The sequence below is a fragment of the Zosterops lateralis genome (assembly GCF_965231275.1).
Source record: "Zosterops lateralis genome assembly, chromosome: 1".
Classification (NCBI taxonomy): Eukaryota; Metazoa; Chordata; class Aves; order Passeriformes; family Zosteropidae; genus Zosterops; species Zosterops lateralis.
In genome coordinates, this window is record NC_139762.1 from 120420746 (window position 1) to 120447076 (window position 26331).

At 37.3% G+C, this 26331-nt stretch overlaps 1 protein-coding gene across 1 annotated transcript in view; it reads left to right on the top strand.

Moving 5' to 3' along the window:
- KCNB2 (potassium voltage-gated channel subfamily B member 2) overlaps window positions 1-25348 on the top strand; it is a gene marked incomplete at its 5' end in the record, with an annotated part of 163153 nt that extends 137805 nt beyond the window's left edge. Inside the window, one exon of the mRNA XM_083869949.1 lies at window positions 22886-25348. Within this exon, the coding sequence (XP_083726075.1) occupies window positions 22886-25048 (2163 nt within the window). The 3' untranslated portion in view covers window positions 25049-25348. The remainder of the gene's footprint in view (window positions 1-22885) is intronic.
- Window positions 25349-26331: the final 983 nt, after the last annotated feature.

The following is a 26331-nucleotide window of genomic DNA, read 5'->3' on the forward strand; positions in this document are numbered from 1 at the left end:
ACAAATGTTTCCCAAGTTCTTTTTTTATTATAATCATGTTTCATTCTTATTTTTGCTCTGCCCATTCTTGCTTCCAGGAAACCCTTTCAATTCCTACTCATTTGTTGAATTGTTTCATTACAACATGTGTTTGAATTTATTGTCTGTATTACCACTTAACACATACACAGACAAAAACAATGGTGCTCTTCAGATGCAATTTATAGTTATGATAATTTTGCTGTGGCTTTTTTACTTTCTTGGCTAAGATCAATTTCTGCCATATCTAACTAGTCAGAATGTGTGACTTTCAGTACTTTGTGGTAACAAGATATCCTTCTATATGGAACATAAAACTGGTCTTCAGAGTGGAAAATTTTCAGCAGTAAAATAAAACAAAAAATTATGGCAACTGTTTCTGTGGGTTATATTATTTATTTATGAGCCACTCCGTGCCTTTTCTCTGTTTATTGACAGAATTCTGAAAAATAGTAGAAGTTATTGTTGCATGTACAGAACTTGCTGGTTTTATTCTAGTTAGTTTTGGACTAGTAGCATTGAAGTAGTGGTATGTGATTAGATTTACCAAAGAGCTGTTCCTTGAAATCTGCTGCATATCCTGAGGTTCCTAGTCCCACATCTTCACCATAATGAATGGAGTTCTCTGCAAATGCAAATGCAAATCTCAGCTGGTAGGGAAAAATAAGACTTTTCTGGCTAATGGCTGTAAAAAAAATGAGCCTAGAACTTGAATGTCAAAGAAAACTATTTCTAACCCATCCATTACTAGTGAAAAATTATACAATTCACAGAGGGTCTATACTGATAAGATTGACCATCTTACGATCATACGAGATCTGTGAGAATCCTGGGATGTTCTGGAAAAAGAGGAATTCACCCTCCATGGAGGAGAATCAGATTAAGAAATATTTGAACAAACTGGGCATTCACAAATTGATAGGATCAATGAGATAAATCAAGAAGTGATGAGGGGCCAGCTGTTGCCACCACAAGGCCATTCTCAATTATTTTTGAAAAGTTGCAGTGATCAGGAGCGGCTCTTGTGAGCTGGAAGAACGCTAATGTCACTCATAACTTCAAAAAGGGCAAGGACAAAATACAGACTGGTCAGCCACACCTCAATCCCTGGGAAGGTCATGGAACAAATCATCCTAGAAGCTGTTACCAGCTGTATTAAAGACATGAAGGTGACTAAGAGATGGATTTACAAATGGGAAAATCATGCTTAACTAACCTGATACCTTTCTGTAATAACATGGCTCTCTTGGTGGATGTGAGGAGATTAGTGAGTGTTAATAAGTCTTTTGACTCTGTCCATTATAAAGTTCTCTCAGACAAATTGATTAAATACAAATTAGGTGAGTGGGCAGTGAAGTGGTCTGAAAACTGTTTGAACTGACAGGCTCAAAGGATTATAAATAGCATTTTGAGAAGGAGGTTATAGTAGAATCCACTGTACATTCTAGCCTGAGGATGAGCAGTATGGAATACCCCTCTGAATAATATTGAATTCTCTTGCAGTTAAAAAAGTAAACTTTTCTCTTCCCTGACATATTACCATACATATGAGTCTGTACTGTATTATATTATACACAGGCCAAGAGAAGGTTAATATGCTTTGCTTATTATTTAAATTTTTATTTCTTTACAGAATCATACACAAATTACTGATTTTATGAAGTATCAGAGAATATCATGAACATCAGAACTCAAATTCATTCCACCTAAACTTCACACCCTTAACTTTGATGAACTCATTTAAAAGTGCTGTCACAATGTCATCTAAAATCAGACTAAAGATGGACCCTCTTCCTTTTGTGCCTGAGCATATGCAAATACCCCAGAAGGTGATGTTCTGCACATCCTGAGTGAGCCTTGTTTTCAAGGATTTGGGTATTTCCTGTGCATTGGAACATATCACCACTGTGATGGATCTGTTAAACATTTGTGCAGAGATTCACCTGCCTGAGGCAAAGCAGTAGTTAAATTGGAAAGTGGAATGTGACTATTCCAACAGGGGACTCAGATCACAAGTGATAGTGATGCAATACCCCCAGAAATATTCTCATATTTTGTCCAGGCACTTAAAGCTCAATTCATAGTTTGCAATGGAGAGAGTCAGAAATTTAGTGCTTGAAATTTGTTTAAAGAAGCTTTTCCCTCTAAATAAAATTTTTACATTTGTAATCTGACATTTTGGTTTCTAAACAAAATACTTTTACCATTAAAACAGAAGAAAAGGCATGGAGGAAATGTTTTATTCATTTCCATTTCTCTCAAAATTTTCCTCAGAAAATCCTTGCCTATCTGTTTGAGTAGTCAATATTTATGATACATAATGAACATTAAATCACTGGTGAAGTATCTCCAGGATTCATTCTGTATTCTGTAGATACTCCTAATTTTGACATATTGATGTTATGTGGTTAATTCTAAAACAAAGGTCAGTCTAGAGGTGTTTTCATTTTACTTTTTCTTTGCTTTTGAAGAAAAGGTCTAGTGTAAGGTCCAGCAATACTTCAATTTTTTTCTTCTTTCTCTTGAGTCTGCTAATGCTTGGCTTTGTTAAATGGATATAAATCACAGCACAATATTACATTAAAAATATTTCTGTGTAACTGAATTTTGAACTGAACTGACCATGTTAGATGTTTTCCATTTCATCTTACAAAGAGAACAGTTGAAATGAGATCAAGTTGGTGAAGCAAATCAGGAAATACTGTGAATTGATATTAAAAAAAGTTAAAATTCAAAGAACCCTTGGAGAAGGGTGTTCCAAATATTTCATCATATTGAATGAACAAAAAATCGCTTTATATGCACTTGGTACACAAGTATCTACCTGAAATCCTCAGAGCCCATAGAGTATTACCATGGTGCATAAGCACTTTCATTGGTATTTTTGAGCTTGCTTTCTTGCCACTCTCCATTGGTGCAATTCTTGCAGAAATTGATGGGAACTGAGAACTGATACATGGAAAATTAAAGTCTTGGACAGAGCAATATTCACTAAAAATAGAAAGGAACCCAAAATAACACAATGCAGAAAAGATATGCAACAAATTGTATTTTCCCATAATTTCTAGCCCAGTTCAAATGTCTCCTAACAGTATGCTCTTAATTACTTTAGAAAGCACTAGCAATCCAAATTAAGCTCCAGGAATATCGTGTTTGATTCAGGCTTCCAGAGCAACATAAATTCATTAAATCTTCCACATCAATCCGCTTTGTTACTTTTGGCATATCTACAATTTTTTGTGTAATAAAACATTGCATAAAGGGTTTAGTAAATTGAATTTAGCACTATGCCAGCAGTGTAGCCTGCAACCCTAAATGCTCCTGAATTAAGCTTTTGTCTTTCAGATTTTTAGATATTTAACAGGGATCTCTCTAGGCATAAATGTACGTACTTGCATACATATATATGTGGATGTGTGTGTGTGTGTGTATGTAAATATATGTGTGTATATGTCTAATATATATGAATGCTGACAGGTCTTGCATTTGCAATATAATTGAAGCTTTACTTCTTTGTCACTTCAAAAACCATACAAAATGAAATGGAGAAAAAAACCCCAACTTTACAACCAGCTTCAGGTTTTGAAAATAATGTTAGAATTGCATTGGGAGGATACATAAGAGGAGAGCAAAAAGAATTCATCCCACTGCATGGAAAATAAATGAAGTAAAAATGTATTTTCACCATCTGCTGCTCTCATGAAATCTCTAGATTTCTAAATGGCAGTTTTTAGTAAGAGTAAATCTGAGATTTGGTGGCTTTTCTTCAGAGACTGTAATCTTAAGACAACGTTCTTCTGTCTGTTTTAGAAGTACACTTTTTACATTTTCAATTACCCAAAGTACTTAAAAGTCTGTGAGAGGCAAGTAGTCTGAGCAGATATCTTTGTCCTCCTCATCTGTACAGTACATGAATGTATGAACTGCTGTGGAGACCTGAAAGTGTATCTTTGTAAGAGAGAGTTCAAATGGTAATTGTAGGTAGTCACAGCCAATACTCCTGTTTGTTGCTAGAGATTCAAATATTCCCCATCACTTCAAAATATTATCCCTTACAATTGTAAGCAGATGTCTTTTAAAATAAGGCTCACACCAGGGGAATTATTTTACTCTGTTATGAAAGGCTACCACATAATCTGCTATGTGAAGTGGGTCATTATATAGAAAGTTTTTGCTTCTGTGTTGCAAGGCCTCCTGCATGTGTCCTGGAGAGAAGCTACTCATTGTTCTGAACTGAATAGTTTTATTAAAATGTTGCAAAACACAAAGGGTTCTGGAAGACCCCAGCTTTATTTTTCTCATGTACCATCTCTGTGGTAATGCTGGGAGCAACGACAGCAGTTCCCAGTCACATTTCTGCTCAGAAGGAAGCTGTTGGCTTCCTAGGAATTATCTATGCCTCTTTCATGGCAGTTATAAGTGTTATGCAGTTTAAGAATCCCTGGCTCAAGCAAACGGATTTTACTACTATTCATAAACTAGACATATTATTTTTACTGTTGTTTTATTGTTGCATTGCGGTGATGTTTTATTGCTGTATTCCTAACCAAGCAGCATGTTTGCATCCAAGAACTGTTTTTAAAGTAGGATAATCAAACCTAAAAATGTGGTAAAGGGAAACCAATACAAGCCCTGCTCCAAGTGAGAGATAACTTTGACACCTGTGAGGGATACAGAAAGAGGAAGGTTCTTGGTGAAAGCACTCGAGATGCAACCTTCCCTAGACCTTGAAGTAGCATATTTCATGGGCTATAATGCAGTCTAGATAATTTGAGATTTTGTGGCTGCTCCAGAGAGAAACTAGCAGAGAAAATCTGCTTAAGTGGCCATCAATATTTAATAAACTTTATGGCATCTGTCAACCAGCCGAGTTTCAGGAACATCTGTTCCCTGGGTTGGCATTCAGTTTGGTTTATCTATATGAGGTATGGATTGGATACCAATACTATTGGTTCACTCTTCAACACTATAAATAACCCTTCGTGCAAGCAATTGCTTAAGCTTTCAGCAGTAACATATGTGACCCTGTAAAGATTTGACCTCTTGTCTATCAGCACAGTGTCAGCTGTTCTCATATGTTTCAACTCAGCATTTTGAAGATCAGCTGTAAAAGCCATTAATAGGGCATTTATATTGAAAGGACTCAGAAGTTCCTTTCCTGATTGCATTAAGATAATTAAGGTTTCTGCTTTTGCAGATGATGTAGTTAAGATGGATAACCAGAGATACCTGCACCTACTGGTTATTTCTTCATCTAAATTGCTGAAGTGGAAGCCTATAAAATGGTAAACAGGAATTGTAATGTATTTATAAAATATAGTTAGAAGGTGGTCCAGTGAAAAGAACTAATAATGTCAGTCTTCCAGCTTCACAGACTAGTGGAGAACAAAGAAAAAGGAAATTATTTTTTCATTTCAAGTTTCCTGATAGGCTTTTCTTCAAATGGAATACTTTCAGCTCTTTTCTGGCATGGAAGCTGTATAAAATAAATAGATTAGTCATGTTTTCATGGTTTTGAAGAATTTCTGCAAACAAGTGTCTTTCAGGAGGGAAAAGAAGGAAAAGTCAATGATTTGTTGGAAATACTGTATGATATTTGTTAGAGATGTGGGAGTAGGTGAACAGAATTAATATAAGCCACTTCAAGCAATAAGCTATAAAAACTCTGGGCCTCTAGACCAATTTATTCATCTCAAATCTTGCCCTTATCTTCAAGGATTGTATTTATTTCACTATAAGGAGATGAATTAATGTGACAACACAACTCTCATTCAATCTAAGGAGGGTTTTTTTTGCATTTCTTACTGTTGCAAAAAGTTCTTACATATATAAATTGTATGCAAAACTAAATTGCCATAGAAAATAATAAATTGTATTTTTTAACCATCTAAAGAGAACTTGTTGCTACATAATGTCCTGAACTCACAAAGGCCCCATTCCCTGTAAGGACACTCATATTAAAAAATATAAAGTAAATAATATGTGGTACCAAGCTTCAAATGGTAAAGACCGTGTCTCTGTCTTCCTATATTCCCATTTTATTTTTTGTGTTCATCTAGTATCAAGATTAATCTAGAGGCAGATAATAGTCTGCCAATTGTCCGTAAAGAGCCCACCTCAAACGGAACTGCATTCTTCCAGCAATGCAATGCAAACAGTAGTAAATGATTAATTACAAAGAAAACAAGTTATCCAATGCCCCAAGGTCATGTCATACAAATGGGCACTTTGGAGAGGCAGCACATCTGTGGTTAGTGCTGACTATTGGTCCAGTGTGGTATCATTTCCAGAATCACTTAAGGATTGATAATATCTGTGCAGGACCTTAGACTATGGCCAGCAAACCCTGAGTGCCTGTGTGACTGTACATGACCAACAATTACCCACCCTACCTTGCATTCCTATATAAGAAAGAGAGCCAGCAAGATGCTTTGATTTAAATGGGAACTGATCTCTGAAAATTTATTGAATTCCAGACATAATTAATTAATTGATCCTTATAAGACCAATTTAAAGTTGGCAGCAACTGTATAGTAGTTTTTATGTTGAAGTTTTATACAACAAGAAATTTATATCTAAGAAGTGTGAGGCCATAGGTGTGATATTCCACAGTCTTCCCCAGGAGCTCTTTGCCATTTCTCTTGAAAATTAAACAGCTTATGTCTAGAAAGGCGACCTGGCTTTCAGTTTCAGGACCCATCTGCAAGTTTTGATAACTCACAGGTCATCAAGGCTTTAGGCAATAATAAGGCAGAACAAAAAATTCCTTTCATAAATTTATTCCTGTAAAACTTCTGATATGCTTAATAAATACTAGAAATTCTTATATAAAGTATCTATGCCTATATGTTTGATGCTTCTTTTCTTCTGCTGTGATGTGATAAATATTACTGGAAGAAAAAATGAATGATAGCTGTTGAGCCAGATTTCTCACTGAAAACAAAATCATTCAGTCACTAAATTTGTGTTTAAAATTATACTGCTGCTACTATAATTCTACCATGTCAAATTTTTTTAGTATTTTAATATAAAGCAATGGGGTTCTTACATCTAGGATTACTGTGGCAATCAGATTTTGAAGCATATTTGATGTACAAATTACTGATCAAAAATGTTTGCTGATAATATGCACAGGCATATTGCCTGCAAAAGCCCCCAGTAATTACTGTATAGAGTGCAGGAAAAGAAAACATGAGAAAAGCTAAAAGCTCCTTCATTTGAGCTACTTTGAGATACATCAGACTGAGGTAGGATTTTAATTCCTGACTCCTGCTTTACATGGAGGTTTGACTCCTGAAGTTGTGAGGATATTCCAAGTGAGCTCTGTGCATTTGGGTAAAGATTCGTGCACTGCAGAAAATATGCTGGGCCAGGTATAGTGAATTCATTCACAACAGGCACAGCATGCTGCAGTTTAATCCCTTGTCACCAATGGGCCAATGTTTACATTGCTTAAGTGCTAATATGCTAATTCCAACTTCTGGTATCAAGAGGTTAATATGATGCTTCTGCTTTAGTAATTATTGCTTAAGACTGACTGGCACATTAATGGAAAATTGATGAAACTCTTTAGGAATTGTAACACCCTCTGGAAAAAAATATGCAATTCATTCCTAAAGTAAATCTGATAAGCAAATAATTTAAGTCATTTGTCAAAATCAAAAGCAATTGGCAACTCCAAAATAAATATTGTTTTTCTTTCCAGCTACAAAGTTAAACACTAAATGAATTTTAATAAAAATCCAATGCTTCATGATGGAGAAGGGACTGCATCTTTTCCTTTTGACAGGGTGTTTCAGAGGAAACACATTTTCCTTCAATGTAAAGATAAAAATCATAAGCCCTTTTCATCCCAGCTTCCAGAATCGGTGTGAAACTAGTGACCCTACTAACACTACCAATGCTTGACATTGTCAATGCAACTTTATTTGCATGTTTTGATGTTAGTCTTTCAATATGATGAACACTATTGCTAACTGTAAGTGGAAGGATCAGACAATGAAAGTACATCTGTTCCTCACTTTCTTAACTGGCACCATTTTACTGTTTGGCTCTGATTTCCACTGGGAGAGATTTGGAAACTATTCTTCCTTTGCAATTTCACATGCCTTTAGGGAAATCTCTTACCCAAATCATGCTGCTCTGAAACAAGCCTCCTGCAGCTAAAAATCCACAGAAATGACTGTTTATCTTGTTGAGTTACATATAGCAGGCTTCCCCCAACAGAAGCATTAGATATGTACAGTAACATCACACAGTTCTGTATGAGTGTTTTCTCATGTAAATCAGATTCACTGTCAGATTGTGTCTATAAAAGGTACATTTGAAAGCCTGCTGGTGATAGTGATGAAAATATCTCTTCTGGCTCAGTCCAAGCACATAGACAGGTTACTCAAAAGTCCCTCCCATTCCAGAAGTGTCAGGAGGGGCACTTGTGCAGAGGCGGAGGTCATGAACACATCTGGTCAAAACATCCTTGTTCCTGCTTTTACACAGGAACTGTTCTCCTGCTCACTGTTCTCCTGGAGTATATTATCAAAAATATTGATCTCATCTCACACAGAGGTGATCATGTGCCTCCAGAAAGAGCCCAGAAGTGACCAGGATATGGAAATGAAGCAAGGAGGTAATTGCTTGAGTAGAAATGTATTCATAAATAGTGACGTTAGGGCAGATGGAGGATAGTGTATTTCCTTCAATCATTGTGAGTTAATATAGTCCCTTATTTCTAAATCCTATTTTGTGTCAAACTATGTTCTCATTTTCTGTCTTAATGGAAATATTTTAAAAGGATAACATTCTGTAATATAAACAGGATCTCAAAGAAGAAGAATGTTTTCTTAGATGCTGAAAATTCAGTTCAGAAGTCAAAATCACAAATTTTGCAAAGCACCTCAAATATTCCTGTGCTTTGACTCCTTAATTTCCACATGACATCCATTTCTCCATCTTATATGACAGTAAAAGCAGTACTGCCAGTTATTTTCTTTCAGGCTAACATTAACTGTTAAAATGTCAAATGCATTGTACTTAAGGCAACAAATCACCTCTGTCCCACTTCCTATCCTTCAAAGGAGCATGGGACAATGATAGGAGCATGTGCTTCCATGACTACTAAGATAAATCATTAAAACAAAACAAAACAAAAAAACAAACAAACAAACAAACAAACAAAAAAAAACTCAGCTATGGTGTCATTGCTGTGTTTCTTTCTATTAACAGCAGCAAAATACTTCACTGTCAGTGAGCTCCTAGGTATAGTTAGCCAGGTATTTTCCCATAAAAATGTGTTTCTAATTATACAGCTTGCAGAAAAATAATTGGACATAAAGGACCCAGAAAAAGCAGAAGTCATTCTAATCTGCAAGATCAATAATTAATAATCCTTTTGAAAGTACATACCTGAATGTTTAGATCTCAGAGAAAACATATTTAACAGTGTATAGTAATATTACATATATTCCTTATACAGGGTGGTTCCAGTTTATTCCAGTTGGTACCTGAATGAACCAGGTGCTTTCTTCCAGTGCTGCCACTTCTGTAATTACTAAAAGCCATATGGTTTTGTCATATATATTCCACAGTAAGAGATTTTTCAAAACTATTTACTTTGTTTTGATTAGCACTTCTGACTGAGTAATAACACAAACCTTTTTCTTCTTTAATTACTCATGCAGTTCTATCCCTTATCATAAAGATCATGCAAAATAAAGAATCACATTGCCCTTCCAGCAGATTTTTCAGTTGTTAGTGGGTGTGGGGGCTTTATGTGGCTTTCAGAAGTAGATCAGTGTGTAGATAAAAGCAATTGTAAATACCCCAAAGACTGTTCCAAGTCTTTATCATAAATTTCCAGATGCTGGCAGTTAAAAGAAAATAAAAATGTATATATTATGAAGTTGTCAGCTATGAAAGATACTTCCTGAAGCATAGCCAGAGTATAATGTATTTGTTCCATGTTCAAGGGTTCTTTGAAGATGAATTTTATTGTCCATAGGCTTGCTGCAGATAGCTGCATTATAGCTGCTCATACTGACAAATTTATTTCCAGGTTTATTTCTTGTCTTAAGCCTGATTGAGCTGTAAAAACTTTACTGTGTAGCTGCAGTCATGGAAACCATGTGGGGTTTCTGTGGCCTGGTCATCAGTTTGACAACCAGGAAGATTTGACAGACAATTTGGTCCTTCTTTTGAAACTAGTCAACACTCATGTCCCCTTCTACAATCAACTCTGCATTTTTCAGACATTTGGGAAAAGCTGTATTTAATAATAAACCATTTCAGGGTAAGGCCTGCTATTTCTGCTGCTTGGTGTTCTGCTTGGCTCCCAGAAATGGCCAGCCCGGTGGAACCAGTGACAGGGGACTGATGACTCAGACTGGCCATCTATGCCTCTCATCACAGTGCATTGGGAGCATAAATGTGGGCTAAGAAATAGCTCACCTCTGGTTCCACTTGATAGTAGGAGAAAGAGCCACAGTGGGTGGAAGTGTGAACACACAGGGGTAGTCTGTAACATGTATTTGTCCTTGAGGAGCACGCTCCCTCCCACTGGAGAAATTCTGTTTCCATTGTTGACTTGGGTTTTAATGGGAAAGAAAGGCCCCAACATACTGCTTGTTCATGTGGCAACAGCTGCCATCTAAAAGAGGTGACATTTTTCTTCTCTAAGATTATATGCTTTTTTTACTTTAATGAGTATGTGGCACAACAACAGATCCTAACAGTTTCTGCAGGGATTTCTAAAAGGGAGCATCTGACCAGGATGGAGCAACCCACAAACAAAAATTCTGATGCAGTTCAGGGCTCAGTGTAAATCCAGTCTAGTATTTTTTTTTCTCTGATGACCTAATCCAGGATCTCAAATATAAAGATACCCAGGAAAACAGACCAAAAAAATAGCTCTTAAATTTTTAAATGTGTGGACTACTGACCTAGGAGACCAAGAACAAGGCCAGGAAACAACTGATAGAAACCTATCACATTCTTAGACAATTACTAAAAATCAAAAAGTTTTAAGTTCTGAAATAATATATCTTCATTTTTCATATATTTTAAATAATAGAATTTCAATATAATTTTTAAATTGCTGATCTCTTCTGTAAAGATCTTAGAAAAACTGCATATGTCCTATTTTTGTTTTCAAATTTGGAATATACAGAAGTCTGAATAGAATTGTATCACAGTATTTTCAGTTAGGTGCAAGAGTTTCAAATAATCTACATAACTACTCTTGATGCCTATAGATGCAAAAATAATATCTTACACATTTGTGAAGCAGAGGAGATAATTCATCTATCACAACATGGAATTTCCTGAGGCATTGTGTAGAAATCAAGTACTCCATACTGTTCTGTAAGCTGCTTCTGAGAGCCTTCCCATGGGATAAAAAAAGATGTAGTAAATTTATTACATTTTTAGATAAATATCCACAGAATCTCACCAATTCCCCTTTCGTCCTCTTAAAATCCTATGGGACATTTCCATAAAGATGATTTTGAAAATTGCTTAGCAGTCAGAGCTCTCACCAAAGCTTCTGGGGGCTTAGGTTGGTCAGGGTATGCTGAGAACATTAAGTCGGCGTTTTTACATTCACGTGTATTCATTCCATGGGAAACAAATGGTTGTCTTACTAAATACATGTTGTGACAACAGGAATAGTGTGTCCTTGTCAACATCTGCATGATAAAACAGAGACATCTACTGGTTAAAATACGAAATAGGAAAAATATCAAAATTTATGCAGAATATTAGACTAAGCCCTGTCAGACTGCCCTCCTTTGTTTCCCAGTACAGCTGATTAAAATATTCAAACTCCACTGATGCATTCTGTTTAAAGGCAACAGTAAACTTCCCTTTGATTTCCTGAGAAAAAAAAACAGACTCTGTAACACTGATAGACCCTAATTTTAATAGACCCCAATTTTAATAGACCCCAATTTAATAGACCATAAGCATAATAGACATTAATTTGTGATAGAACAAAACTAGTCTTCTGTAGAGCAGGGAATATTCAGGCCTTCTTCTATCCAAGTCACAGTTTGGGATAAAGCAGACATTCCTTGAACACCCTGTTCAGCACCTGCCTGAGGTATTTGTGCTAAATGCAGTCTGAATTACAGCCCTAAGCTGGAATAAATTCCCGTAATTTATTGGCATTTTCTCATATACTATCCTGTTAGCCTGAGCTCACAGCAGCATGAGCAGTACCTTTTAATAGTATTTTAATAATGGATAATATATTTTGTGAATCAGATCTGTCTTCAATTACAATTTGACCTTCTTAAATGGGATATAAGGACATTTACATATTTATTGAAGAGCATTGGTACCCTCTGTATGTGTTACAGCACACATCACACCTTAATGAGGGTTTGAAACTGCAGTATTACAGATGAAGTTTCAAAAGTAATCCTGGAGTGACATCTAACATAAGGAAATGGCACTTAAGATATGCAGACCTTTAACTACTGCATTGCAAAAACGACAACAAGCTGGATTCCTTCCCTAACAATTTCTCTTATTCTACAAGTTTGGGAAATAGTGGCATAACCTTTACATAAAACCATGGATTAATATAGGTATTTTATATACAGCCTTCATTCTGAAATTTATCTAGAAATTGACATGAATCCAAGATAGAAAAAATATTTTTAAATTGTGAATAAAGAATTTGGGGCCTGTCGTAATTTCAAATCAATCTGATAGATAGTATCTGCCTTCAGGAAGACCATACCTACTCGTTGTATTATATGGCTAAAAACCAGTCTTATTCAATGGGACGAAGAGGATAAAATGAGAATAGTTTAAACAAAAATCTTAATAAGTTTGTCAGCAAATTAGATTCAAGTGTACAGTCCTGGTTAATAACCCAAGTGTAAGCAAATTCCATTTAAAAAATGGCAAATAGAAACAGTGAGAACCAATAAATTTGATTTCCAATTTCTACATTTTAAAAATAAGCTACATTCAGCTTTCAGCTTTAAGTTGAATGCTAATATCAAAATAGGTAGTGTCAGAATAAATCTGTATATCAAGTGTGCTGATTTCCTCCATTAAATCCATTCAACATATGCTAAAACTACTTAAAGCTAAACAATTCGTGTTTCATTTTTCATTTTTCCTGCTTGTTTATCTCTACCGTGATTTGCTGGGTGTTAATAATAACTTACTAAATGTCAAGAAGTTAAAAAAAATATCTCCCCTGTGCTGAGATTCCTGCCTCCTTCAATGCCATTTTGTCCAAGAAAACAAATATTATACCAGAGCTATCATTATTTTCCCGGATTTATATTTTCAGACGGCGTAATTTTCATACCTTGATGTAAGAAACGTGACAGAACAAAAGGGGTTTACAGTGAACGAGGGAGCGCCACATCTGCCGTGGCCCCGCGTTCAGCACCGGGGACAGCTCCCGGGTGCCACCGCCCCATCCAGCCCAGCTCCCTGTCCCTCTCCCTGCCCTGCTCCCTTGGCCTCCGACAGCCAGCCCGGCTGCTGCTGGAGAACACTTCTCTGTTCGGGTCTGGAGGCTGGGCTGCCTTGCTGAGAATGTTTTTTCGGTTTTTGTTTGTTTGGGTTTTCTTTAATGAAATTCCTGTAACGAAGCCAATGTTTTCGTGCGTGAAGTAGCACAGAACAGATCTTGCATATGGTTTGCTATGCAAAAGGATTGGAAACTGCAAGCTCCTTGTCATGACTTCGATGCAAATTTTGAAGAGTAGTACATTCATATAAGTAATAATACTCAGCTTTTGCTACCCAAAAATTAGACAGTTGTACAAAACACAGCCTTTAAGATGAATCTTTAAGTTAACTTTTGTGATCATCTGTAAGGTAGTAAAATGTCTCACACAGTTATCGAGCAAAGAAAGTATTAGCTAGATAAACTTTTTATTTTCACTGTAAACTACCTTATATTAAACCATTTAATTGATTAAACTAGTCACACTATAATTTCAAGCAGGTACTAACTATATTTCTGTCAATATATGACAGTCACATCCATGGGCTCATCCAATTTCATAGTAAAAAAACCCAAGGCAATTCACCTACATTTGCTCTGGATCTCCCATTTCTTCTACATTAATACCTAGGGTACAGCTTGCTATTTATGATAGCAATATGATATTTTATATTTTATGATGATATATCATTAAATAGTTGATTTCATGTCACCAGCTGAAATAGTTTCTTGCTGTTGAACAACAGCAAAATAAATTGTAGCTGACTTGATATGGATCTTAATATGCTTAAAAAAATAATTCTTATTAGCTCTATGCTGATTGAGTATTCAAGGTTGTCTCCACTGATGCTAAATTGAATACATTTGTCTCTTCCCAAACTATGAAGACTGTCTTCATCTGTAACTACTTAAGGTCTCCCATCTTTGCCAGTCCAACAGATGCCTTCAGTATTAGCCTCAGCTTTTGTCTATAATGAATCTCAGCAGATTTAGTCAGGGCTGTGCTAAAGGTCAAGCTGATAGTCCCATTTTGCAATCCATTGCCTATTACTTTTGCATATTGCAATTTTTCTGGCATCTAACGTCACTTTTTGGTTGCAATATTAGGAGATACATCCTCCAAATGTTTGCAGTGTTGTACTTAGTTTTCTACTATGTACCTAATTTCACCCTAGTGTTCTAAGAGACTTGAGTGGTTCCTGTGTTCAGATTCACAGAGACTCAGTCCATTCCCAGGGTTCTCATTTGCCATATTGCCCACTGAGTTGCCTCATGCAAAACTACCTCAATACTCAGCCATAATCAAATTCTCAAACCCTACCTAAATTCTTATGCTGAAAATCTTGGTGGCACAAATCCCAAGGCCACCCTTCCCTAAAGCAATGATCAAGTCATTAAGTAAATTGAGTTAGCTCACCCCAGAATGCAGAAGGGGTGTGTTCTATTGTTACCCTCATAGCATAAAAACAACAAACAGTAATCTACCTGCCACAAAATGCAGGAGAGATGCATTTTATTGCTGTTACTTTAATCCAGAAGGATGCTTGCTAATCTCAAATAACAAAATATCCTTTCCTAGGCAAGTTTATTCCCTCTGAGATACTAGGTCTTCTAAGGCAAATATTCATCTATGGGAAGGTCAGCACAAAGTGGTGGAGAGGCTTTGTGGAAAAAAAAATTGAATTTATACAGTGCTCTCAAGCAGGAAGTATATCATCTACAGAGAATGGCTTTATGTCTGAACTTCTGAAGTGAAGATTTTTGCCAAGACAGAAGCAGTTTCTCCAGTCAGGTAGTCCTGTCTTAGCCAGTTTCAAAATATCTTGCTTGACTACAGCTGTGCTTGGAGAAGTCTGACTTATCTAGTGGCAAAATGTGAGGTTTAACTACCTGTTATCATGCCTTCTACTAGAATTACCATGATTATGATCCTGCCCATGTTGTTGTCTCTGGTCTGTCATGCATACTGGCATTGGCAGGCAGCAAACTCCTACCTGCCCTAAACCTCCTCAGACAGAGACTTGAAGGACACCACATTACAGAAACAAAGATGGTCCCACATGTTGGTTCCCAGTCTGGGTGAGCTTGATAGAACAGCACATCCCTGGACAATTGCCACTCCTTAGGTAAAGTCAACCTTGAACTTCCTAGAACCATGAATAAACATCTAGAAGCACTTGAGTTCACTCTCTTCATAGAAACTTGTCTGTCAAGCTAAACTGGAGACAGAGCTTTTTCATCTACTGATGAACTAGTAGATAATTCTCATATCTAAAAATACAATGTTTATGGAGCTACTCATGAAATCTTGAGTGAAAACCTTCTAAATGAGTATTTCTAAACCAAGCTGCTTAAGTGAGAGTCATCCCAGTGCAAAGAGACCAAAAGTGCATCACTGAGACACCAGATAAATACAACACTGAGAGCTTAACCTTCATATACGTGGTTAATGTGAGGCTTGATGAATACCCCTGAAAGAGCAATGAAGAACCTTCAAACCAAGTCCTTAAAAATATTAATAATAATACTAATCTCGGGAAAAGAGGAAAATGAAAGGTCAGAATTCTAAATAATGTCATCAAGGAAGGAGATCAAGAGCAGCAGAGAGAAGCTGTTCAGTGATCACACAGGCTGTCAGAATTATCAGATGTGTTCCTGAAAGGGCAACAGTGATAGACTGCACTAAATTTATGTTGTTCTGTTAAATTATTCCCCTCTCTTATTTTCCAAAAATTAAACTTTTAGTAACTGGAAATGAATTTTTCCATCACTTAAAACAAGGAGCATTTGCAAACATTCTATTCTTAGATAATTCTCAGTGTTGAAGGACTATTGAGATTGGTTAGATTTGGCATGCTTAAGGCTTGCCATAGCTCCATTGTGTTCTAGTTTGGAGTAAATACAAGTCAGATTTGTTTCTATTTGTCTCTTTTTTCATCTCCCATGGCCAAGGACCCTATATTTAAAAAGAGCATTAGCCAGTAAAGGAATGTAGCAAAATGTTTTGCCTTTTGTTGAACTTTTTCAGTGTGGTCTGTTGAAACCTTAGATTTAAAGTAATTTTAAGTCTGATGTGATCTATGACACACTGATACATGTTGGGAATGCAGAATTACAGGTGTGAGCTGAGTACAGTCCCCTCTGCAAAGCAGCATGATATAGAATTGTGGGTCAGAAGCAAGAGGTGATGCTTGTAACTGGGAAGTCCCAGGGACGCAGTGGAGGGAGAAAATGGAGCAACCAGGCAGTGAGATGTTGTATCATGACCTTCTTGTCCTTTGCATCATAGAAGAGTATTTTAATGGCCCCTTGTCCTAAATGTCTACAGACTGATGTCCTGACTAATATTAAAATTTCTCATGAGGGAATAGTTATAGTTGCAAGGTGACTCAATTTGTAGTGTTGTCTTTGCTTTTCCAATGTGCATCTAATTTGGATAGTCCCAGATGTCAAGAACAGAATGCATTTGGACACATGTACAAGATAGCTTTCTTACTGAGCAAGACTTTTTTGTCCATTCAGTTGCAAACTCAATATCACAATCTGAAGACACTTGACAGTAAAGGATGCTGCTGAAGTAAACTAATTTCTATAAACTTCTCATCAAGTCTACAAATATATCTTCCACTTTCATGGGCTTACTCCCTCAGAAAAATGAAAACATCCATTATCTGACCTTCTGCTCCTGCCAGTGTGGCTGTGAGTCTGTGGATTGTCTGGCCAGAGCTGGTAGCTCTGTGCTACAAGCTAAGGACACTTCCATGCAAGATCCAGCTTGACCTGCAGGCTACAGTACTTGGTACCTCTCAGGTTGATCTGAAGAACCTAGACCAATTCCAGATATCTTTCTGCTTAAATCTAGATCAAGACACCTCTTTCCCAAGAGCAGATGCTCCTGAGAATATATAGATAAGTGCCCAAGAAAGTTGATACAGTTGATCCAGAGGCCTTTCAAAAGCTGAACAAGAGCAGTTTTTTCTGAGATTTTCTAAAGGCAGAGTGAAAGATACTGCCAGGGAACTTTATGGGAAGACAATATCATATATTTAAATGCAGAAAGTGAAGAGTATGTGACAGCCTGATCATTTCCAGTGTCTGTGGAGTCTAGAAATTTGAAAAGTATGAGACTATACCATGGTCTCTTATTTAAATGCTCTATATCCCACCCCAGACCCACCCTGGAGAGGGAAAAAAGAGACTAAGGAAGCACTATTGCTAATACAATCTTACCCACTTCCAGACTGGAACCTATATTAATCAAACATACTGTACTGGCTGATCAGTAGGGCTCAACTGAAATTCCCCTCAGCTGTATTTTAGTGTGAACCTGATACATACTTTTTCTCTGTTGTACATAAAAATTACACTGGCTTGTCAGTTATAGCAGAAGCCTTTTCACATACTGTATCATTTCACATATCATATCAGTTGTTGCAGAATTGTAAGGAACAATTTGAAGGCTATTCCAATACAACTTTATTTTCTACATTAGTTGTATGCTCATTTCATGCAGAATTCCTCATACTTCTGGCAGTGATAAGCAATGAGATGGTGGACAGGAACAAAAAAGCAGTGGCAATTTAATACTGGGAAACAACTACATTTTCAGGAGATTGCTACCAGTCCTTGCACCCCAAAAATTAGAAACAACAGCATCTGGCAGAGGCTGTTAAGACTGCATCATTAACTCAAGGAATGTTTCACTATTCATTGCATCAGCAGACTCAAATGCCTCATATCCAGCCCATAGGAAAGAAATTTAAATCTGTCCATTCTTTTAGAAAAATTGCCATTTAAAAGGAAATATTTTTTTAAAAATTAAGAGGATCTGGATTTTTATGTGCTTTTGTAGTACCATAGCTAGATGACATAACCTGCCAGAATCTGTCATTTAACAGAGTATATTCTGAAATGCAGGTTAAAAATATTATGTCAAGAACTGTGGTCATAGATTAATTACTTGGACTACACAAATTGTCCAGGCATTTCAGTCCAGAAAGTGGTTTAGAAATGTTGTGTAATAAACAGGAAATTCTGCTGGGAAAGATTCAGTCAGTGGTGGTTTCTTTACTCTTCTGTATCATCATAAGCAGCCTAGCAGTTTGCTACAGGTCTTTCTTATAAACTCTGTGCTTCTCTTAATACAATCTACATCTATTCTATGAGAATTTACCAGCATAGTAATAGCTGCAAAGCATTCTTTATGTAGACTCAGGATAGAGAGTTCTTTTTTTTCTTCTTCATTTTCTCATAGTTGCTCTTCTTCTTCCAAGTTTTCCCCTGGCATGTTTTGCCTAATAAGTTGTGAAATCTAATCAATTGCAATAATTAAAACATACTGTGTGTGGAGTGATGCACCACTTTAATTACAAAATGAAGTCCCAAACAAATAAAAGCTTGAGAATCTTACATTAGAAGAAACCAAACTACTCTACTTTGCTGTAATTTTTTTTTTCACAAGGAACAGACTCATGCTTATAGATGATATGTATAAAACATTTAAAATTCCAGGCTTGCTATACTGCATATTTTATTAAAAGAGCTGGGAATGTTCAGGCTTGTGTGTTAGCAGCATATGAAGGAATAGCTGGAACAAACAGATAGATGCTTGTTTTCAATAAAACATGCTGGGTAGCAACTCTGAACAGGAAAGTTTTGTGTCCAAGGGCTATAAAATGCATGGAGTTTTACCAATGTCGCATGGTGCAAGAGGAGGTGCTATTCACTGGCTCACCTCTTTTGTATGCTGGTAAACTTTTAGGGATAAAATAAATCCCTTATGACAGACTGATATGCCAGTATTTCTTAATTAAAATTAGTTTGATGACAGTTGGGCAGATACATTCTTGCAGTTTCCTTTTAAGAACAATGCATGTCAAGTAATTGGGTCCTGGTATTATACAACTTTTCCGATCCTGTTATTTACATTCTGATTCTGGCCCCAGTGAGGCTCCATCAGCTTGACAGAAACTGCAAGCTCAACTATTCAGGCCTGTGCCTTGTTCATTTGTTCTGTAAATTCTGAAAGTATAATTATGTTATTGAGTATTTTAGAGAACTCAGGCCTGCATTAGCTATTCCACAGTCATTTAGATGAAGTGGATACTTAGTACACCTTATTTAAATTTTCAACTTTAATACAGTGAAATCTGATACAGGCGACTTTCACAGTTTGAAAGGTAGTTATTGCTCTCTTATAGTGTGGTCTTTTGTCTACATCAGTCCTAGCTACAAATTTCATTAATCAGCCCTGCCTACATATGCACTGTTATTGCCCTCATTCTTTACTAAGATTGGCTTCTTGTAGCAGAAGTTTTAAAGGAATATAAACCCTAGCTAAATAGGATAGATTAACCTAAGGATGTTCTCTGTGTTCTCTGAATGGGCTGTGTGAAGGATGAAGACAGATGGTCCATAACTCACTTGGCAGGAGAAATTAATGGATCTTATTTCTCCAATAAATATGGTTAAAAAAAAAAAAATAAAAAAATAAAAAAATAAAAAAAAAAATAAAAATGCAGCGCTGGTAGAAAAACATTCAAATAAATATGTTTCAATGCTTTAGAATATGAAAAGTGATACCTGTATACTTCTTCTGTACTATTAGTAGCTGAAAAAGGCCAAAGATAGTACCTAAGTACAACATGATGTCAAATACGCACCACAACTTGAGCAATTTCTGTTTGTGCTTAGAGAGCTGAATATCTACTTGGTAAACCATAGATGAAGCTATTTTACTGCTATTTTTCTCAAAGCTACAGTGAGGTGGCCTTTCTATCTCTAGAGCCTCTATCACCACGGTGACTAATCTCTCTTCATACACACTTGCATTCTTCTTAGCTGCATTTCACTCTTCTTGGTTTTCCAGCAATTTTGTCAGACCTAATGGGTCCTTGGAACATCACCAAATGGATTTGACAGTTTAACAATTTCTGAGAAATGAAAGTAAATGCTTTTATGAATGAGCTTAAACTGAGCTTTAAAACAAAACCAAATTTATTTTAGTATTTCTAATAAAAACCTGGATTTAATTAGGACTTCCAACCAAAACAATATATTTTTTCGAAGTGTCATAAGATTTTTTGTATTATTTTAACACTTTGCTATGTTACAATGTTAACGATGGATGGTTATAAGCTCTTCAGAAGGAGCAGGTGTGGAAAGAGAGGTGTTGGGTGGGTATGTACATTAGCAAGTCTTTCAACTGTGTAGAGCTCAAGAACAGAAAATTAGAGGTTGGCCAATGTGACACACATCCACAAGATGGGTCAGAAGAGTGGTCCAGGGAACTACAAGCCTCTCAGCCTGACTTCAATGCTGAGAAAGGTTATGGAAGAGATTATCTTAAGTGCAATCACATATCACAAACAGGACAACCAGGGAATCAAGCCCAGCCACAAGGGGTTTAGGAGAGGCAGGTCCTGCCTGACCAACCTCATCTCCTTTTATGACCAGGAGACCTGCCTAGTGCGTGAGAGAAAGGCTCTGGATCCTGTCTACCTGGACTTCAGCAAAGCCTTTGATACTGCCTCCCACAGCATTCTCCAAAACTGCCAGCCCACGGCTTGGTCAGGTGCACTCTTCACTGGGCTCAGGACTGGCTGGATGGCTGGCTCCAGAGAGTGGTGGTTAATGGTGCTACATCCAGCTGGCATCTGGTTACTATTGGGGCTTCCCAGTTCCTGTTTAATATTTTTATCCGTGATCTGGATGAGGGGATTGAGTGTACCCTCAGTAAGTTTGCAGACAGCATGATGTTGGGCAGGAGTGTCGATATGCTGGAGGGCAGGAAGGCTCTGCAAAGGGATATGAACAAGCTGAATCAATGGGGCAAGACCAGCTCTATGAGGTTAAACAAGACAAAGTGCTGGGTCCTGCTCTTTGGGCACAACAAGCCCATGTAGTGCTACAGACTTGGGAAAGAGTGGCTGGAAAGTTGTCCAGTGGAAAAGGACCTGCCAGTGCTACTCAACAGCAGCTGGACATGAGCCAGCAGTGTGCCCTGGTGGCCAAGACCACCAATGGCATCCTGGCCTCGATCAGCCATGTGTGGCCAGCAGGACCAGGGCAGCAATCATCCCCCTCTACTTGGCACTGGTGAGGCCACACCTTAAGTCCTGTGTTCAGTTCTGGGTCTCTCACTACAAGAAAGACTTTTAGGTGCTGGAGTGTGTCCAGAGAATAGCAAAAGAGCTGGTGCAGTGTCTGGAGCACAGAGCAGCTCACAAGTGTTATGATGAGCAGCTGAGGAAGATAGAATTGTTTAGCCTGGAAAAAAAGGAGGCTCAGGAGAGATCTCATCACTCTACAACTGCCTGAAAGGAGGCTGTAGCCATGTGGAGGTCAGCCTGTTCTCCCAGGCAACCAGTGGCAGGATGAAAGGCTATGGCCACAAGCTGTGCCATGGGACGTTCAACTTGACATCAGGAAGAATTTCTTCAGTCAAAGGTTTGTCAGGAATTTGATCAGGATGCCAAGGAGTCAGCTTGAAGCATTAAAGAATGAAGTGGTGTGACACTTAGTGCTATGGTTTAGTTGGCATGGCAGAGTTTGGTCACATTGGACTCAAGGGTCCTGGAGAGCTCTTTCAACATTAATGTTTCTATGATTCTGTGATTCTAAGATTCTATGAAAGTGAGTGATGAAATATATTTTAAAACCTATCTCCTTAGACAGAAAGCAAAATTTTATTTCTTGAAAGCCTCTGTCTACACATATTAATAATTATGAGAAACTTGGTTCACCTTCATACTACTTACTTTTTACAATCTTGTTCTCAACCTAATTCAGCACCAATACCTGAAATTCTTGTAGCATCTGAAATTTGTCCAGACATGACCAATCAGCAGAAGTAGTCTCCAGAACCATGCTTCCTGTTTATTCTTCTTAACTTTTTCTTCTTAACTTTTCAGCTTATAAATTTACACCTGTCTAGGAAAGTGTGCACTATATAGTACTTAATTACCATCTCACACATGGTATTCCCCAATCAATTGTCCACACTATGTAAAGTTTTACATAATTATAATTAATGCAGAAAATTCATAGTGTTCTGCACATTAGCAGGAACTATATGTTTTTCACTTGGTAACTTGCACTAATAAACATCACCTCCTATTGTAATTTAAAAATGGTAAGACCAGTCATGGCCTGCTTTCTGAAATGAACTGGCTTACTGCAGGCAGTAAAGCAATTAGGTTTTGACCATGTCTAAGATGAGTCTAATGTTTACTCTGTGCAAAATTCAAAACAATAAAACAATAAAATAATAAATGCAGTAGCCATATAAGCTTCCACCATTCTGTGTTTATTTGGCACGTGCACATTTTGAAGGATTTAATAAAACCCTGACAAGTACACTCGTATCAGTCTAACCAAAACATTTTTTATTTTGTTTTACAGATTTTGGCCATCGTGTCCATTCTGTTCATCGTCCTGTCCACTATTGCGTTGTCGCTTAACACACTGCCAGAACTTCAAGAAATAGATGAATTTGGGCAGCCGAATGACAACCCTCAGCTAGCACATGTTGAAGCTGTGTGTATTGCTTGGTTTACCATGGAGTATCTTTTGCGATTTCTGTCTTCACCAAATAAGTGGAAGTTCTTCAAAGGCCCATTAAATGTCATTGACTTACTGGCTATCTTGCCCTACTACGTCACCATTTTCCTCACAGAGTCCAACAAAAGTGTCCTGCAGTTCCAAAACGTCAGACGTGTGGTTCAGATATTCCGAATTATGAGGATCCTAAGGATTCTTAAGCTCGCCAGACATTCAACAGGCCTTCAGTCTTTAGGCTTTACACTCAGGCGGAGTTACAACGAATTAGGCTTGTTGATATTATTTTTAGCCATGGGAATAATGATATTTTCAAGTCTCGTATTCTTTGCTGAGAAGGATGAAGATGCTACAAAATTTACAAGTATTCCTGCATCATTCTGGTGGGCAACAATCACTATGACTACTGTAGGATATGGTGACATTTATCCTAAGACCTTATTAGGTAAAATAGTGGGAGGACTTTGCTGTATTGCTGGAGTGCTGGTCATAGCCCTGCCCATACCAATTATTGTGAACAATTTCTCAGAGTTCTATAAGGAGCAGAAAAGACAGGAGAAGGCAATTAAGAGGCGAGAAGCTCTTGAGCGAGCTAAAAGAAATGGCAGTATTGTCTCCATGAATCTGAAAGATGCCTTTGCTCGCAGCATGGAAATGATAGATGTAGCAGTGGATTCAGGAAAGCTTGGAGAACCACTCAGTCCAAAGGAGACACCTGATGACAGCCGCCTATCCCCAAGCCGGTGGAAATGGGCCAGAAGGACAATGTCTGAAACAAGCTCAAACAAATCTTATGAAAACAAGTACCAAGAAGTTAGTCAACAAGACTCCCATGAGCAATTAAATAATGCTGCAGCATCCTCCAGCCCCCAGCACCTCAGTGCCCAAAAACTGGAGATGCTGTATAATGAAATTACTAAAACCCAGTCTCAGCCTAATCTTAACGCTGGTTACCAAGACCAGTCAGCAAAGCCACCCAGTTATGAAGAAGAAATAGAAATGGAAGAAGTTATAGGTCAGAGAGATCCGTTGCCAACTGGGCCTGCGGACATTGTAATGGACATGAGAAGCACATCCAGTATTGACAGTTTTGCCAGTTGTGCAACTGACTTCACAGAAACAGAGAGGTCTCCTCTCTCTCTGTTTCCTGGCTCTCACTTGCAAATGAGATTTCCAACTGATGCTATTAATCTGGAAGAAAACCAAAGACCAAGAAGTTCTCAGTTTATACCATTTGCAAAAGACAGAGGATTTTCTCCAACTGATATCACCTTTGAATATAATCCAACCAACAGAGCTGTTATCAGTGACAGCAGTGGGTCCCAAACTGTTTCACATGGTCATTTTCATTTTGACACTGCCATGGAAAGCCCCAAAAGCTCTATGAAAGGTAGCAACCCGTTAAAATCTAGATCCCTTAAAGTTAATTTTAAAGACAATAGAGGTGGCGCTCCACAAACTCCACCAAGCACTGCAAGGCCACTGCCAGTGACAGCAGGAGGAGACTTCACACAGGCCACCCCCCAGCACATCAGCACCATTCTCCTAGAAGAAAATTCCCCCCAAGGTGAACGGCCTGTACTTGGTGCTGACGCATCTGCACTTTGTCAAGGACCTGTGAAAAAATCATCCCCTCTCTTTCCCAAACAAAAAATTTTTACTTTCCCTTCAAAAGAGAGGAGGAGCTTCACTGAAATAGACACTGGAGAAGAAGAAGAGTTTATGGAGTTACATGGTATGAAACATGAGAAAAAACAGGATATCAAGACAAATTGCTGTGGGGATAAACACAGTGATGGCAACAATTTAACAGGGGAGCCACAGGTCACCTCTTCACCCAAAAGCATGAGCCACAACTGTACGCAAGACATTTACCATGCTGTGGGTGAGGTAAAGCCAGACAGTAACCAAGAAGGTCACAAAATGGAAAACCATTTATTTGCTCCAGAAATTCATTCAAGTCCAGGAGAAACTGGTTATTGTCCTACACGCGAAACTAGCATGTGACTAGTTACAGAAGCAATAAATATATCTTTTCTTAAAACACAGTTAGTAATGCCTATGAACTAAAACATGGAAAGCCTCAACAAAAGTGCATAAAATGTTATTTTTGCATGGCATGAAGAGTTGTTTAGTTTAAATACTGTTTAATTAAAAAAAAAAAAAAGACTGCTTTTGTAACAAACTGAAAAAAACAGGGAAAAAATTACTCAAGAAAAGTGAATACAATAAAGGGAGCTTTATTAGGAGCCAGTGGTCTGCAACATCTGACATTTGCGATCCTTTCACTTATGATTGTAGACAGGTTTTGAACTCTTTTAACTTTTTTTTTTCCTTGGTTACAATGAATTTTAGAATTTGCACATGAAAGGATGAAATGTCAATGCATGCATTCATAAGGATGTGAAACAAGGTGCTTTGAGCTTGCAAAATGCATATACTTGTAAATAGTTTGGGGTTGGGGGGAAAGCTACTGTTAACAAGGATTTATGAAAAAAGCGTTTCCTGGGACACAGGTACTTCCTTCACAGCGTGCTGCCTGGAGGTTTTGTACAGACTTATGTTGCAAAATTGCAACTTCTACTTAAAGCATCTCACGTATCTTGCTTTCTGTTAAAAAGCTCATGAGTATATCTGTTAATTAAGGACTACGGTATTTTAGTTTATCTGTGCTATAAATCATTATGGGTTTTTTTACTTGCAGAACTTCAGTTATTGCATTTGTCAGTTTAATTAATGATCCTGTGAGGAAAAGCAAAGATTTAATGACCAGAACTTAATGCATTTGATATATTTATACAAAATTGCCAACATTTCATAACTAAGGAAAAAAGTTCCAATTTAAAATTTAAAAATCATAGTTATTTCTGTGGCAATAAATAGTGCCAAATGGCTATTCAGATATATCCAAAAGTTTTCAACCTCATAGAATATACCTTGGTATTAAAAAAATATTTCCCACACTACTTATTTTTCCTTTGATTTAACACAATTTGCTTCTACATGATCTTTAAACTCTTATCTTTTGTTCTCCATGCAGTGCTCATACTTTAGTAATGGCGATGTTGTTGAAGCTGTTATGGTGTAAGGACATAAGAGACAAGGTTTGTAGGGAAAGTGGTACCTTTCATTATCATAAATCATACAGCTGGAGAAAAAAAGGCTTCAAGTACATGTGATTTGCCTCAGGTCTTCCATATCCCTAAAGCTTCTTTGTGTTTTTCAGTTCAATCATTTGGACTGACAGAAGATATCACTTGACTCACCAACTTTGCCTCAACCCATCCTTC